Raw genomic sequence first — 17,569 nt, forward strand, 5'->3', positions numbered from 1 at the left:
GATTTGCTCCATTGTATTTCTCTATTATTGCTTCCTCTTCTTCTTCTAGTTATAACAATTGCAAAATAAAGAAAACATGAACACTCCTTCTTCTTCTCAAGTCATGGTAATTGTAACAAAAATGAGAATGGATGAACAACAAGGATTTTTTCTTTTTTTCTTCCTCAACTCAAGGCAATGGGGGAACATTCACCATTCTCTTCTTTTTTTTTTTTTTTTATTTCTTTACTACTAGCTTTCTATTTTATTGTTTCCTACATACATCACTAGCCTAACATGTTGGAAACATGTTTCCCTTGCCCATCACTCTTGTCATGGCCGGCCATTAGCTAATATCAAAGGGGAATTTGACATGCAAGTCCACCCCTTTGATTACATGCACTAATAGGCCACTTACATTTGCCTAGCACATTTCTAAGTTTTCTCACATAAGTCCTAATCACAAAAATTCATCTACAATTAAGCAAAATCCAAACATGAAATTTTCACACATTCATATTCACATATTCTAGACAATAAATATTACGTTCCAACATTTCGGTGACTCGGTTTAGCGGTCCCGAAACCACTTCCCGACTAGGGTCAATTTTGGGCTGTCACATATCTATTTTGAAAGGATGAAAAAAAAGGGAGGCTTCAGTTATTGATTACTCTTGTTATTATCATCCCCATTAAAGGGTTGAAAGCAAAATATTTGACTGTGAAAAATCTACTTATGAGCAATAAAATATGGTAATTCTATCTAAAGCTCATTATGATTGGATGCACCTGAAGTTGCAAGCTTTTTTTAAAACCGTGAGTATAACTCTAAAGTATTCAGGATAAGTTATCAATTAAAATTACGTGGAAATTACTTGTAACACCCAGATGTTCGGGATTTTCGTAATTTTAGAGACTTTGATAAAATTTTTAAAATTTGGTATTTGGTTGTGAAATTCATAATTGGAGTGTGTAAATGGGCCTATGGAAGGCCCATGTGTTGGCCAAAACCCGGTAGAATTTTTGAATTTTGGACTGAAGGAGTTAGGGGCATTGGATAGGTGGCCTTATTAAAAGATGTAGGTAAAATGTTACACAAGAGAGCCCCTGGCAAAGTGGTTAAGTGACGCCACTAAGGAGCTAAAAAAAAAAGTGGCGTGTAAGTGGTTGGGGGAAGGCCAAGGTTCAATTCACTAAGCTGGCAATTGTGTTGTTATTTTTATGTCTTGAGCATGTAGGAGTTTGAAGTCGAATGGAACTCTATTGGAGAGAGTTTGAATCAGTCAAATGCATGAATTTAGGAGTGATAAGGGGAGAGATTTGGGGATTTGAATGGAGGCTTAATGTTGGCCGAATAGTGGGAATTTAGGGAGGAGAAATCGGCTTAGGGGTTTTAGGTTAGTATTTCGGCATTAGAGGCTTTAGTTGTGCCGTTTTATTTTGTTTAAACATCATAGGGTTATTTCTTTTCTTATTTTTCTTCTCTAGCCGAAATAACCACTCCTTTCATCCATTTTTTTTCTTTCTCTTCTTTTGCCAAAACCAAACTACTACTCCCTTTCGTTTCATCACCCTTGTCGAATAGCCACAAGAGCCGAAACTTTTAAAGTTGGTTGTGCCGATTTCATTTAGACCAGCATCCTTCTTTTCGCTGCATTTGTTGTGACCGATCCCTTCATCTGCTAAACTCTAAAAGTCCCCGACGACAACACCAATACAAGCCCACCACACCATTTCTTTTTCTTGGTCCTAAAGCCGAAATACCTTAGTTCTAAGGGCATAGCCGAACCTGTAGACCTCTAGGATTCGAAGGCTGCTAAGTGGTTAAGGGCTAAGTCTACTTTGGGTCTAAACAGTGCAGAAGGAAAGACTGAGGTAAGTACTCATTTTCCAAATCGGTTCAGTAGTGTAAATGTTAAGAAAAGTCGATACCCCTTATAGTTTAAGGAGGTTATCGATTTGAGGTATAGGCCTCATTGGGCCTTTTCATTCGACTTTTATGGTTTGTGTAGTGAAGTAGACAACTTTGGAGGAGCAGCAACGCTTGGAGTATCAGTTTGGATAAACTTGGATAAAATCATCGAACCCTGTAAAGGTAAGTGATCGATGGCTATTAGGGGTTCTTTGGCCAACTATGGTAAGGTGGATTTTGGGTTTGATAAGCATGAATTGTAAACTAAGAATGGTGGTGATTAATTGTAGGTTATCGTGGGAGACTTTGTTAGCAAACGTCATAAAACAGGTGTGTAATAACCCTCGTAGTAGCTTAGATTAATATTTGCTGAAAAGCCGAAATGCTAAAATTTTGGCATTTTGGGAACTTGTAATTTTGCGTTTGGTTATAGATGCGACAAATACAATAAGATCAGTGTTTGGATCGATGGAACAGGTAAGAGCGCAATTTTGTGCACGATGGTAAGTTGGGCCTCAATGGGCTGGAATCGGGCCCATTTGGGTAAAATTGATAGAAAATGGAATTTGGAAAAGTTGCATGTTAACACGATTAGTACTGTTGTAAAATTTGGGTTAAGTGGGCTTAGTGGGCTAAATCGGCATTCATAGGGCCCATTAGGGGTTTTGGGCCCAAAAGCCCGAATTTGATAAAGTGGGTCAAAGATCATTGTTTAAACACTCGAAAATATTGATAATTGTTAATGAACATGGAAACCCTGACATTTGGTAAAATTACGAAATTACCCTTATAATATGAAAAATGACTATTTTGCCCCTAGGTAAAAATAACCTTTATACCCCCTAGGGTTTAATTATGAATATGATGCATAAGATATTATTATACATGATATGACATGATATGCACATGATATGTTATGAGATGCACATGATATGCTATGATATACTCATTATATGCATGGGTTGGGTTTTATATAAATGGAGGAAGTGCGAAAAGGGCTTTGCCCCAGTTTACCAAAAAAGGGCTTTGCCCCATTTATTAAAAGAGGCTAGGCCTTCAGTTATATAATAAAGCAGCTATGCTGCTAGTGGAGAGTTTGGTTGGGTGGGTTGAGTTATTCCCCAGATGGAGAGCTTGGTTGGTACGGGTGGAGAGTAGGGAATGGTGGGTTGAGTAGTCTCCCCAAATGGGCTTGCATACATTCATTGGTATTTCATGTGATATTGAAATGCGCCTATGGGCCATACTGTTTACAGTAAAGGCTTCAGCCCAGTAATATGATTTATGAAAAGGCTTCAGCCTAGTAACCGCTAAACGAAAGGCTTCGGCCCAGTATATGTCGAGACTGAATTAGGGCTTAGGCCCAGTATGCTGATATTAGTTTAGGCTCTAAAGGGGCTTGTTGCACACTGAGTTTCCAAACTCACCCCTTTCCTTAACCTTGTAGGTGAGCCTTGATGTGGAGACTTGGAGCCGGAGGGGATTCAGAGTGGCCGTGGTGATCGCTTTCAAACTTTGCAATAAGTAACCGGCTTTTTTTATAAGTTTTATCTTAATTATTATTATTATTTGGTTTTGGGTTGTAATAAGGCATTTTAATTATTTTTCTGGGATTATTTTATTTTATACTTTATATTTTACTGATAACAATCCAAAATGGGTTAGACTTAGGGCGCGTTTTCAAAATGATACTTGTTTTCAAAATAACGCAACGATATAACTAATCGGTTTATCAAAAATATCTACTTAAGTGAATTCCAACTCGATTTTTTTTCCAAAACCTAACCTCGCATCAAAGTGTGCCAATAGTTGTGGGCATGTCTAGGATTGGATCCAATCAAGAGCTTTAAGCAGCCTTCATGGCTCACCTCCTCTGTTTCAGATACCTATCTGGTGCACAGCTTCCATTCATTTTATTAACTTAGCAAAGACTATCTTTTAAAACACTAAAAAGGACGTTGAAAAAGGCATGGGTTTTCTTAAAAACTTCAATGTGACGCGTCGGGTCTAGCCATAATGTCTGGGTCGGGTTTGGGGTGTTACATTACTGATGAGAACTTGTAAGAGAGAAAACTTGTATATGAAAAGTCATTGGTTATGTACCTGTTGTACACCTGGAAAATAAGATCCACTCTCAAAGTTTGTTATTAATAGATTTTGATTGGATTCAAAATCTACTACTGGAGTTTAATTTGCTTACTTCTTGATAAAATTGAAAAGACTCAACAAAAAAAGAAAAGGTAGGGTACATCTTTAAATATTAAATCGACTTGATATATAGTTTAAATATTTGAGATGGTCTTCTTTTAAGTTTTGATTACATGAGTTACATATTGTTTTAAATATATCATTTGTTCATGAAAATGAATATTAATTGATTTATTTATGTTGTTATAGTGGGATTTATAATTAAATAATATATTTGATTAAAACATATCTATGCAAATTTGTGTTAAGAAACCAATGAATTTTATGGTTATTTGGATTTGATTTAGCTCAAAGAATTGTTAAAGGTAGTAATTCATGCGTTTTATATTATTCCATGTGTTAATTATTTAGAGAAATGTCATGAGCAATTGTAAATGAAAAGTTCTATAGGCATGAATGGTTGGATTTTGAATTAAATTTCATGCATGTTTATGATGATGGTTATGAAAAAAAAATGATTGTTTTTCATTATGTCATATTTTTATGTTTGATATGTGACTTTTATTGATATATTTAATTTAGGCTTGTTTCTAAACATCACCTAGCCAATTATTCTTGGTAGTTAATTGATTATGCAAAAGTCTTGCTAAAAGGGCTTTAAAAGTATTTTGAATTGATTTCATATCTCCTTATGGCTAAACAAAATAACGAGTTATTCGCTCCACTGGTTTTGTTCCATTCCTCGAAGTGAATGTAGCGATACATAATAATTACCTATTGTCATTATTGGCAAATAGATAAGAAAATGGATGATTCGAAATGTTGTTAAATGTCATTCTTAGAATAGAATGATCAATGGTTTATACTAATTAATCATTGCTTGAATCGAATGATATGTATATGATATTAATGGTAAGGAATATGATATATGCTTACATTATTGTCCAAATTATTTTTGTACATTCTTTGGAGTGAATGTCTGTGATAAATCTTTTATAATCACTTTTTATCATTAAAGTCAATTTGGATATTTGAAGATTTTGGCATATTCCTAAAGTGAATATTGCATATAATCATTTGCAAATTGTATTTCTTTTATTAAGTTAATGACATTATGGACTTCACATTGATTTAGACATTTCTAGAAGTAAATGTCACAATACTGCTTATATGTGGATACAATATAAAAGGAATGACAGTAAAATTATCATTTTTTCACAATTTATATTGACATTATTAGTAAAATTGAAATGCACATTAAAGTAAACCAGAAGTTTATTGATGCAAATACATTTACTGCTTGGCGTGACCATTTAGACCATCTTGTATCATATATGATGCTAAAATTAATTGAGAATTCATATGGACATTCATTAAAGAACCAAAAGATTCTTTAATTTAAAGAATTCTCTTTTTTTTTATTGTTCTCAGTGAAAATTGATTATTAGAAACTCACTAGCTAAAATTGAGACTTTATGTCTTGCATTTCTAAAATGAATATAAGCCCATTCATCCATCGTGTGGATGGTTTTGATATTATATGATTTTGGTAGATGCATCTACAAAATAATCACATATGTGTTATCAATTTGCAACCTGTCATTTACAAGATTGCTTGTTTAAATAATTAATTTCGGATTATGCAAATAAGACAATTAATCTTGCTAAGGTTGATGAGTTTATATCTCAGTCTTTTATTGATTGAGTTCGAAAAACTTTTGTAAAAGCTTGTTATTTACGCATATAACGGTTTAGAGAAATTATTGATTGAACACATTTAATTAATATCTAAACTATTACTTATGAGAACTGAACTTTCTATTTCAACATGAGATTATGTTGATTTACGTGTTGTACGCATCAAGTCAATAAGTTATAAATACTCCCTATTACAATTGGTTTTTGGTTTAGAGTTAAATATTTCCCATTTTTGGACTTTTGTATGTGCATATATATTCCACTTGCTCTACCACAACGCACAAGGATAAGCGAGTCCTTAAAAAAATTTAAGAATATATATTAATTATGAGTCTCCTTATATTATTAAATGTTTTGAATGTATTGGAGATTCAATTATGAGACGATTTGCTATTACTATTTTGATAGTTTTCTTAACATTAGGGGGAGAGAAATAATAGCTAAATGAAATCACTACTTGTAATGAGTTATCATTATCTAGATCTTTATAGAGGGTAATTTGAACCAGAAGTTAAAAAAAAAAAGGATAACTTACTTTATTACAAGTTAACTGTCAGATATATATATATACAATCTAATATTTTGAATCAAAGTCCTAATAGGACAATCAGTTAGAATAAATAATAAACTGATTGATTTCAAAGATGAAAATTCTTTTAGTTGGTCATATAATGGAGGCGGGTACTCCAAAAGAGATCTAAGACATAACTAATAAATAAAACTCTAGAAGAGATTTAGGTACCTGAAACTGAAGATTAAAATAGTGAAAATAAGAGATCTTGATAAGTTATGTCATTCTGAAAAAATGTGGGACCAATAATAAACTTGGTCGATAATGGTTTTGCATGGAATATTATTGTTGAAATAATGAAATAAAAGGAGGATATTGAATAAATATATTGAGAAATATAAATATGGAATAAATAGGTCAAAATAGAAAGACACAACTCAAGTACAATTAAATTCGTGGAGTTTTTTAACCAGTAGTCCAAATATCTAAAGGTATAAATCCAGTGAAGGTACAAATGAAGTAGTTTTGCAAAAACATAATAAAATATGAAGTTTTTGCTAAGTCCTGGCATTGATTATGAAAAGATATAATATTCTTTTGTGGTGGATACAATGAACTTTAGATATTATTAAACTGATGGTTCATAAAAGATTTAACTTGCGTCTAATGGTTGTAGTTACAACTTTTTATGAATTACTATATAGTAAAGTTTATAATAAAATCCTTGAAGGATTTAGAATGCTAGAAGCATATTGAAATTCTCAAGAAATTGTTCATTTATATGAATTGAAATAATTTGAACATATATGGAAAATTTGACTTAGTAAAATAGTAGTTGAAGCAGGATTCTAAAATGATCCAAAATACCTATTTGTGTTTTTATAGAAGAATCATGATTAAAGTTTGTTATGATTATTGTTGAAACTCCTGAAGAGATCAAAATATATTTCTCCAAGATTTCCTTCACTCATGAATTTCAAAAGAATGTTTATATAAATGCTTAGCAAACACTTTCAAATGGTCATTTGAAAAGATATTATTCAAGATTGAATACAATATGAGAAAGTATGTGATATTTTCATGAGGGTGAGTAAATATGTATTGTACTCTTTTTCCCTTAACCGATGTTTTGTACCATTGGGTTTTCCTAGTATAGTTTTTAACGAGATAACATATTATACGTATTATAGATATGTATACTATTTTTCCTTCACTATGATTTTTTCCCCACAGAGTTTTTATCTTAGTAAGGTTTTAACGAGACACATTATCTACCAATAAACATCCAAGGGGAAGTGTTATAAATATCTTATTAAGTGGATGTCCATCAAGATCAAGATAAGTTTTGATGTACTTTAAATTCTAATAGCGATTAGAAGTAGATCTTTACTTTATTTATACTTCTTATGCATATAAATAGAGACTTTGGAGAAGCATTGTAAACATTCCATTGATAAATAAAATACATTCTCTTTGCTTCTCATATTTTCTTTATTCTTTACTTTCTCTGTCTCTATTTTATACAGAAATGAAAAAGTTGGGTTAAAAGGGTGTCCCTCTCTGCCATCTCACACCACTTTTAATTAAAATTTATTATTTATTTTTATCAAAATATTATTGTTCATAAATGGTGTGCTTTAATATGTATGCGAGTTAATATTATTTTTATCAAAATAATAATTCAAAAATAATTTAAAAATATGATAATGATATTAACTAATTTATTTGAATGTTTCAATTTTAAGACAATGCTACTAGGTGCTCGTAATTGGTAGAGCAACAATCTTAGATTGATGTTAATGAAAAAAGTATACAGTTAATGGTAAAAAAAGGTGGATTTTCTAAGTGAAGACGTTGCTTTGACAAACTCTTGTTCTAAGTTACACTAGTGTAGAACTAAATTCAAAATATAATTTGACATCCATTATGTAAGGCCCCTCAATCGGTTACCAAGATAATTAGGCACAAGTCACACCACTTTAAACAAGTATATAGAAGCCGATGATTGGTTAGTAATAAAGAAAATTGATTGACTAGCTTGAGTGAATAAAAGTTGGCGTTGTTTCAGTTGAAAAAGGTAATTATTGGAGCTGTATAAAGATCTTAGAATATGATCGTCTGGTCGAAAACAATTTCGTTAAACAAAGGCTCTTATGCCGAATAGATGTTTAGATGGAGATAAATTGAGTACTAAATTTTATTAAAGCAATTGCAAAGCTTAAATACATAAATGAGTAACAGACTGTTGCTTCTTTGATGACCAACTGATAGGATTCTGTCCGAGATACAGTAAATACCCAAAGGTGGAGTATCTGTCATTGGGATCCCCTGACCAATCAGCACCGACATACAAGTGAAGACTCATGTCATCGTTATGCTAAATCCAAAGCCCATATTGAGCAGTTTGTCTGAGGTACCGAAGCATACATTTGACAGCCTTCCAATGTTCCTTCGTAGGCCGATGCATGAACTGTGATAGTTTATTAGCAGTAAAAGATATATCAGGTCTAGTAAAGGATAAATTTTGTAATTTACCAATGACCTGACGGCTGACGATATTGCGTGGCATCAATAGGAAGTGAACTATGGTAATACATAGTGGAAGAGAGGTGCTCATAGGTGTCTGGATTTCGTTTCAGCTTCGCTTTTTAAGTTCAGTCAAGATATCAAGAATATATTTGGTCTAACATAGCAACAACCCATTAGATGTCGTACAAACCTATACTCCAAGAAATTAGTGAAGATTACCCAAATCTGTCAAAGAAAAACAAGAGGCCAAGGAAGATATAACCTGACAAATAAGAGATTCATGACTACCTGTTATTAAAATATCAGTAACGTCCACGAGGATGTACACCGTTCCTGCCATGTTAAAAAATGAACAATGAGTTGTTGGATTCAGATTAGATAAACCCCATTTGTTGAATATAACTTTTAAGAGCATTATACCATGCTCGTGGAGCCTATTTCAGGCTATGAATTGCCTTTTCTTTACACAACAGACATAATATGGGTAATATGGATGGACAATGATTGGTTGTTGGCGTGTAAAAACTAGCTCGCGCAAATTTCCTTATAGAAATGCATTGTTAACATCAAATTGATGAATTCTACAATGTGTTTTTTTCAGCTATGTTGAGCACAACTCCTACAGTAACTAGTTTTATCACTGGACTAAAAGTATCATGAAAATCCACCGTGGGTTGTGTGGCCCTTATGCAACAAGACAGACCTTATAATGGTCAATTGAACCATCGACTTTCCATTTAATTTTGTAAAGCCATTTGCAATTGACAATATTAGTTTAAGAATCATTAGGTACCAATTTCCATGTTTTGTTTTTAAGCGGTGCTTCAATTTCTAATCTTGTAGCTTCCCTCCATTCTATAGTTTTATTGGCTTGGTCGAAGATTGTCGAGGGTGGGAATACGATAGGTGGGAAAATTAAAGTTTTTTTTGGGGTTTGTAAATGTTATTCTGAGTGCGGGTAACTATTTTAGATTGAGGTATAGGTTCATTGCTAAGAAGAGATGGTTTTAGGTTTTTGTTTCTTGTGGTGACAAGAGGCTGTGGATGATCAATGGTTGACGTTACACTCGGTTACTATTAAAGCCCGAAATTGTAAAGGATTGAGAATTAATTAAAAAAGATAGCAAGTCCGACGGGCCCTACTGAGTAATTTAGAAACTTTGGTGGCTGAAAATTAAATAATTAAGTTTCAATTTTGGTTCAGATAGATTAGAACCGGTTGATTCCTTAGTAGAAGACAAAATGATTAGTGGTATATGATTATTTGAGGTTTTAATAACTGTGTGTAGAGAGTTATATATATGTGTGAGGAGGATTATTCCAGGGGCAGAATTCCCCTCATTTTCTCTTTTGCATCATCTTTTATAGATGCTTCAAAGAAGAGAAAGTTGAGGAAAGCTCTGCATGAGACAGAGGTAGTGAGGTTTGAGACCGAGAAGTAGAGAACCCGGTGAATTGGTAAGCCTTTTATTCTTCTGTGTTCGTAGATTTGAGGAAGAGAAGTGGGGATTTCTTAAATCTTTGAAAAAACTTTTGTTTGAAACCTTATAAACGATATTGTTAAAAATGACAATTATAAACTTCAAAAATATTTGTCTTTATGAATAGTAAAACGAATATAAAAGATACATTGATTCAACCTCAAAAAAAATAAATGACCCATATGATATAACTTGTGAGCCAATTTAAAATTTATATCTAACACAATTAAAAAAACCAAGTTAATATGGATATTTAAAATAATTAATTAGTATGTTTGCTTGTTGCTTAAAAGTGTCGGCCCACGCATCTACTTGAAGATCGATTTAAATTTAGATCCAATCTACTCTAAAAAATCAGCTATGATAGATTTTGCACTATATACTAAACATTTTTCTTAAATTTAATTAATATTATTATATTAATATTAATATTAATAATTTATAATTTATTTAAAAATTAAATAAATAATTACTTAATTAATAAATTTTAAACCGAGCAAATGTGGGGTAATAATTTTAGTATCTCATTAAAATGATGTCACCAATAAATCCAACATTAAATTAGTTGAAAAATATTTAACCTTTTAAAATAATAAATATTATTGTAATGTTGTTGGTTTATTATTTTAAATTTTTGCATAAAATTTATAAAGAATTTAACTCAAAATAAATTCATAAATTGTGATACTTAAATTTAAGACATCATATAGTCAAGAAATTCATTTTACCATTTTAATCATGCTTTTTATAAAAATTGTTGTCCACGTGTTTCATAATTTAATATAATAATTATTTCTTGAAAAAATCGTTTTTCTTTTCCTTTTTCCTTTTTATATGTAAGCACTACATCGTAAATACATTACTAAAAAATTATTTATATTTATTATAAAAAATCCAATTATTGATAGTGGTTGAGTTAGAAAATTAAGAATGTGGAGTAAAAATTTGAAAAATTAACATCTTTTAAGAAAAGGTCTTATAAATTTTAATATTTGAAAAATCAATGTACAATATAGTTAAGTACAATACTATTATTAAAATAATAATTAAAAGAAAATGTACACAAAAAAAATTATAACTCTATTTTTTATAATTGTATATAATGCTTTTTCATGTGTTAAAAACATTGAATTATTTTTTTCCTTAAGAACGTTATTAAAAATAAGATATAAATAATTTTCAAAATCAAGATTTGCTATTATCAAACAATACAATTATATGTAGTTTTACTTTTATTAACATGCCAAACAATTTTATAAAATAAATTCAATATTTATAAAATTCTATACTAAAATATCAGTATTTAACTTTTCCATATTTTTCTTTTCATTTATCATATAACGACTTAATAAATATAATTATGATGACAAATTATATGAAATATGAGATAAATTAGACACAACACAGAAATAAATTTGATATTTACAAACTTTTCATGAAGCCAACATATAATTAGTATTTTTTCATAAAAATAAAAACCATTTAAGCACTTTTTGGTATCATGAAAATACAATATATCAAATGAAAATGAACAAAAATATATAATTCACACTAACAACAACAATTTCTAAATAAAATGTTAAACTTCTAATCAATATTTAAGAAATTCAAGATTATAATTGCAATCAATTCTAATTTCTTCAAGGATTTGTATTAATCAACCTCTAAATGTTATCACCCAATCAAGATCTTATGAATTTCATACAAAATCAATATATCAAAATCACTCAATTAATAAAATGGAATATTGCATAAAAATCTTAATCTATCACAAGAAAAATCGAAATCTTAATTCTTTAGAGATTAATCAATAAATCTTGAAAAGAAAAAGAGTTGTTACCAAATTAGGGAGATACACTTGAAAGTATTAAAAATAGATAAGATATGTTGTAAAATTTTGGAGAGTGAATTGAAAAATAAGAGAAATTTAATAGAAAAGTGATAAATGTTAAAAGAAAAACATTTTGAATTTTTAGGTTTTAGTTTGAGGAGAGAAATTTATTTATTTTCATATAAAATAATCTATTTTTATAAAGTAATGGTTTTAAAAATATTTTTTGGATTAAATTTATCAATTTTATAAATTAAAAAGTTTTAAAGTTATTTTAAAAAAACAAGTGAAGTTCATTACCCCACAATCAATAAAATGGCTCCACCACTGAGTCGGTACTGTCACAATTTTGTTGAAAAAAAGTTTAATATACATTTTCTTTCAAATGATAACTAATATTTTATTATGATATTTTTATTTTTCATACTTTTATATAAATTTTAAATAAATCAATTGAAAAAACTATGTATCTAAAAATTGAACTAAATCATAAGTGTTTAATAAAATTTATATATAATTGTTTTTACCGCTTCATGCATCTATAATTATTATTGTTGAATAAAATTTAAAAAAATTACATAAAATATTTTTTCACTTACATAATAAGTGTGATATTATCTATTATATTATTGATTATATAATGATAATTACTGTCGAATTCATGCATGCAATACATAATAAAAGAAAATAAGCCTATACCATGGTTGCTAGATGGAACTGAACCAGTCTATTGAATCTATTAAATTGAAAATTGTATCGATAGATTTAACGATTTTATTTAGTGTCATATAATTGAAAAAAATAAATTATTTAAATTATTGGAACATTTTAAAATTGTAAAATGTTCCGATAGTTATTATGGAAAAGCTACTTGATATGCAAAAGTTACTTCACTTGTTTATTAATTAAGAATTGTTACTATTTATGATGATGAGTTATATATTTTATTACTAAAAGTTATGTTATTTGATTATTAATAAAAATTAAGCTTATTCAAGTAATATGTAATGAATAATTTTATTCATTTTAATAGATGTGACTATTCAAATAGAATATACTGAATAGTTATGTCTCTTATTAAGAATAAAAGTAAAATTTTATTTGTTGCTCAAAAATAATTTATGAAAAGTATTTTGTTACATAACTAAATCTTTTTCGCTATTCTTTAACTCTCAGTATTAAGAGAGTGAACTTTTATCAAGAATTAAACACATAATAAAAACTATAACTATTCAGTGGAGAAAGTTAACTTATTTCTACAGAAATCAAAATCAAAATTTTTAGTTATAAATTTGAAATATAATAATTAAGGAAGTTGTTATTATAATTTCACAAATCTATAAATTGAGTATTCATGAAAATAAAATTTATTTAAACCTAAATAATTATTTCCTAAATATGAATGTCGTGTTTATTCGGTTATCTTATATTCTCCGTATATAAAGAAAAATCACTAGAGTTTTATTAGAATAGAAAAGAAGAAAATATAACATTTGAATAGAAAACTAGAGTTCTACTATAACTTTATGTAGTGGGCAACAAATACTTTGTTCCCACATCCAATGTGCCGCCACCCTTATTCGATACAGGGTCCTTCATATATCGGACATAATTATATGCGCACATCAATAATTCTCTATTACAACAATTTCATATAATTATCTAACACAATAATTAATTCTCTATTATTCCATCAAACTCATAATAATTTTACCATATTAAAATTCATATTCAATAAAATTATTATAACTAATTAAATCAATTTTACTTTAAATTTTATTATTTAATTACATTCAATTCAATTTAATTCAATTTTAGTTTATATATTAAAACCCTAAAAGCGAATCATTATTAATAGTATTAATTTTTTACTCGTAGCTTTAAGAATACTCTTGTTTGACACTGGAGCTGAAGGCCTTTTCTAAAGAGGTAAAACGTCCTCTAAAGAGTACCAGTTTGCCTTCTCTGCACTCCAACTCTTTTTTTCTTTAATCAATTTTTTATTTTATTTATGGTTAAATCTTCTTATTAAGCTTTTAATTAAACCCATCTATAACGTTTAAACCTAAGGCGAAAAAGCAAGTTTTGGTCAGACAACTGCACGTATTCTTTCTATCATACAATCGCATGTACTTTAACCTAACCCAACTTGACGTCCAAGCAACAACATTTACTAATATTTTGCCACTTCAAAAAGAATTACTGAAATCAAGCAAATCCCATTCTCTTCTTTCTTTTACACGCTTCGGTCTCACTTCAAATTCTTTCTCCCTGTTTTCAAATAATATATAGCACACAGCAGCAACCAGCTATATATATAATCATAAGCAGAATTTTTTATTTTCTTTTTCTTAAAAAAAAAGAATAAAAAACTTGGTAGAATTAAATTCCATAGCCAAACATCAAGAAAGAAAAAGGTGGGTATCTGTAAACGTGTTCTAGAAGAGACAAGTTTTGCTTTAATTATTTATTTATGTTGCTTTATTTATTTTTTCTGTTTTTTTGTCAACCTTGTTAGAATTTTGTGTATTACGTGTTTGAAGACGTGGGGGAAGAAGCGAAAATCAGCTTTGTAATGGGAATCATATCAGAACAGTAGAGATGACATGGTGCAATAACACGGTCGATGATAGAGCTCTGCATATAGCTACTAAAGAACCCATCGTTTCCGTCGCCACCTCCGCCGCGGCCGCCTCAACCATTAGTTGCCCTTCATGTGGCCATAACATACCCTACCAAGATCAGGTCCGTACAAAATCCTAACTTAATCTGTAAGTAGATCCTTTTTCACATTCACAACTTTTATGTACTAATATTTATCTAGTTTATTTTATGTGGTTTTCAGGCGGGGATTCATGACTTGCCTGGTTTACCAGCGGGAGTGAAATTCGATCCCACTGACCAGGAAATTCTAGAGCATTTAGAAGCCAAGGTAATATTGGACAAGTACAACCTTCATCCTTTGATTGATGAGTTTATTCCAACGCTTGAAGGCGAGAATGGAATTTGCTATACTCATCCAGAGAGGCTTCCAGGTACTTCTTCCATGCTGCTGATTATTTTAGGGGTTCGTTCTTAAAGCTATAATAATATCAGTTTTATCTGTGTTGGTAGACGAATTTTAGATGAAAATATAAAAAGTTACTGCAAATTTGTTCAGAACACAATGAAAGTATGTTGTAAGGAAAGTGTCAAGGATTGCTGGTTGTGTCGTGTTTCTTAGGTGGCCTAATTACGTGAGAACCTTTGATTCTACTCAAAACCACGTATTTTTTTTTTCTTAATTAAATCCATCCCAATTGCTTCATCATGTTCTAAAAAGCAATGAGTGGTCAATGATCAAATCAAAATAAGAAATATATTCACGTAATTAGTTTCATGCATAGGAAGGAGTAAAAATCCTTTTTCTTTTTTTCTTTATGAATTAACATTTTGAACGGTGCAGGTGTAAGCAAAGATGGGCAAATTCGACACTTCTTTCATCGACCATCCAAGGCGTACACAACGGGGACTAGGAAGAGAAGAAAAGTGCACACCGGTGATGAAGATGGAAGCGAAACAAGGTGGCATAAAACAGGCAAAACCAGACCAGTTTTGGTGGGTGGGACAGTGAAAGGATACAAAAAAATATTAGTACTGTACACTAACTATGGCAGGCAAAAGAAACCTGAGAAGACAAACTGGGTAATGCATCAATATCACCTTGGTAACAATGAAGATGAGAAAGATGGAGAGTTAGTGGTTTCTAAAGTGTTTTACCAAACTCAACCTAGGCAATGCGGTACAAGTAGTAGTATTAAGGAACCCCTTAATAGAAAGTCGAAAAATATTATTCAAACTCCTAATTCAAGCAGTGGGGGCGTTGTTGAGTATTACAATCAACCTTTTATTTCATTTGATCATGGTCATGGAAGCCATCACTATAGAGAAAACCCACCTCAGATCATCCCTAATTTTGGTGTTCAAGGTGATGAATCTTCGTTTTATCGATTAGCCTCTGATACAAGCAAAGGGAAAGGGAGATCACTTTGAAGGAAAAAAAGGGAATTAATGGGAGAGATTTGAGACAATGACTTGGTTGGTTGCTGATGTTCTGTAATAGTCAAAATAACGTATCAGATTGTGATTTTGCTGAACAATTGAAGGAGGGGACGAAAGAGTGCCAGATATGCTTTGGAAGATTTGCACATCACCATTGATGCTCTTGAGCAAAGGTTTTAAAACAAGGGAGCCGCTGTCGTATATATACTGTTTTTTTACCATTATTATATATATATATATATACATATAAGGTTTGATTACATTTATAGCTTAATTGTACAAAGAGACATGAATCGTATGAACTTTCTGCCAGAAACCTAATAGATTTATTTAGTTTTATCACCTATGAATTGCAAAAATCAATTTTGTGGTCATTTATTTAGGATTTTCTTATTCGTTTTCTGGATGAATATATATTATTGTTATTTCGGTAACTGTTGGGTTCTTCATATGTTCAAACTTATTCAAATGCAAAGTAATATCAAACATAGAAGTTGTCATTGGTAACCACTAATGAGTCGCTGACACGGTTATCAATGGCAAAGTTTCAAACTCAGCATTCAGCAGCCACAAATAGGATTTTTTTCGTTTCATTTGCCATGCGCTTGATTTTAGTTTGGTTAATTAATCTTAATTTGGATTATTTGTTTCTGTGTACATATCAGCTATATTTCGATTCTTAATTTTGTTTGTAATTATTTAATATGCATTTATATTTATAAATTTAAAAGATAATATTATTGGTGGTAATAGAAAAAATACATATATTTGAAAACATGGTTTTCATAGACAATGTATATCTAAGGGATTCTACTACGAGTTCTTAAAAATATATTAAATTTCTTAGATTTAACAAAAATTCTAATTTATACTAATACTTAATTTTTTTACAAAAGGTTAAAATTTTGATAAAATTGACTCAAAATTAGAGATGATATAATAATGTTAGGTTGAAGTGATTGCTGGTAAGTAGGCCACACTATTGTATAAGCAATAATTTCATTGAGTAGTAGAGACTTATAATTTCATTAAAAGTTTATAAATAAATCATTACCGTCATCTGATTTTTAATATTCACGTAGTTTGTTAACAAGATTTAAATAATTCATCCAAATAAAAATTGTAAATGAGAATGTATATTGGTGTGGGCATGATAAAAGAAGAATATTTTAAGCTTGTGTGATTTGTATCGATGGTCCAAAAGAGAGAATGAAAATGTTATATGAATACCATAGTTCCTTTACGCTAGAAAGTTCTAGAACACTGACATAAGGATCAGCTAATTGCATATCTCAATATAGATAATTGGAGAATGGGATCCTTTTTCTGGAGATAGAAAAATGTGAAAGTGTTGTCATTAGCAGCTGCTATTATATCCTAACGCGCATTCAACAGTTGGAATATTCAGCAAACTTGTCACAGAAGGAAGGGTGTTGAGA

General features: G+C 30.3%; 1 protein-coding gene across 2 annotated transcripts; it reads left to right on the top strand.

The window, feature by feature from the left end:
• Positions 1 to 14,270: 14,270 nt before the first annotated feature.
• On the top strand, positions 14,271 to 16,472 carry LOC108451894 (NAC domain-containing protein 73-like). Of its 2 annotated transcripts, XM_017749600.2 has the most exons (4): positions 14,271 to 14,506; positions 14,608 to 14,834; positions 14,935 to 15,124; positions 15,535 to 16,472. In XM_017749600.2, the coding sequence occupies exons 2-4, from the start codon at positions 14,691 to 14,693 to the stop codon at positions 16,119 to 16,121; spliced, it is 921 nt and encodes a 306-aa protein (XP_017605089.1). In that variant the 5' UTR covers positions 14,271 to 14,506; positions 14,608 to 14,690; the 3' UTR covers positions 16,122 to 16,472. The 2 variants fall into 2 exon arrangements, with proteins under 2 accessions (XP_017605089.1, XP_052885841.1); XM_053029881.1 differs by lacking the exon at positions 14,271 to 14,506 and having other exon boundaries at positions 14,565 to 14,834.
• Positions 16,473 to 17,569: the final 1,097 nt, after the last annotated feature.

This window comes from Gossypium arboreum, chromosome 6, assembly GCF_025698485.1.
Source record: "Gossypium arboreum isolate Shixiya-1 chromosome 6, ASM2569848v2, whole genome shotgun sequence".
NCBI lineage: Eukaryota > Viridiplantae > Streptophyta > Magnoliopsida > Malvales > Malvaceae > Gossypium > Gossypium arboreum.

Bases quoted from the DNA above. Each gene is read 5' to 3' on its own strand.
- LOC108451894 (XM_017749600.2), top strand. From the start codon at position 14,691: ATGACATGGTGCAATAACACGGTCGATGATAGAGCTCTGCATATAGCT. The intron at 14,835-14,934 runs GTCCGTACAAAA...TGTGGTTTTCAG, and splicing joins ACATACCCTACCAAGATCAG to GCGGGGATTCATGACTTGCC. The intron at 15,125-15,534 runs GTACTTCTTCCA...TGAACGGTGCAG, and splicing joins TCATCCAGAGAGGCTTCCAG to GTGTAAGCAAAGATGGGCAA.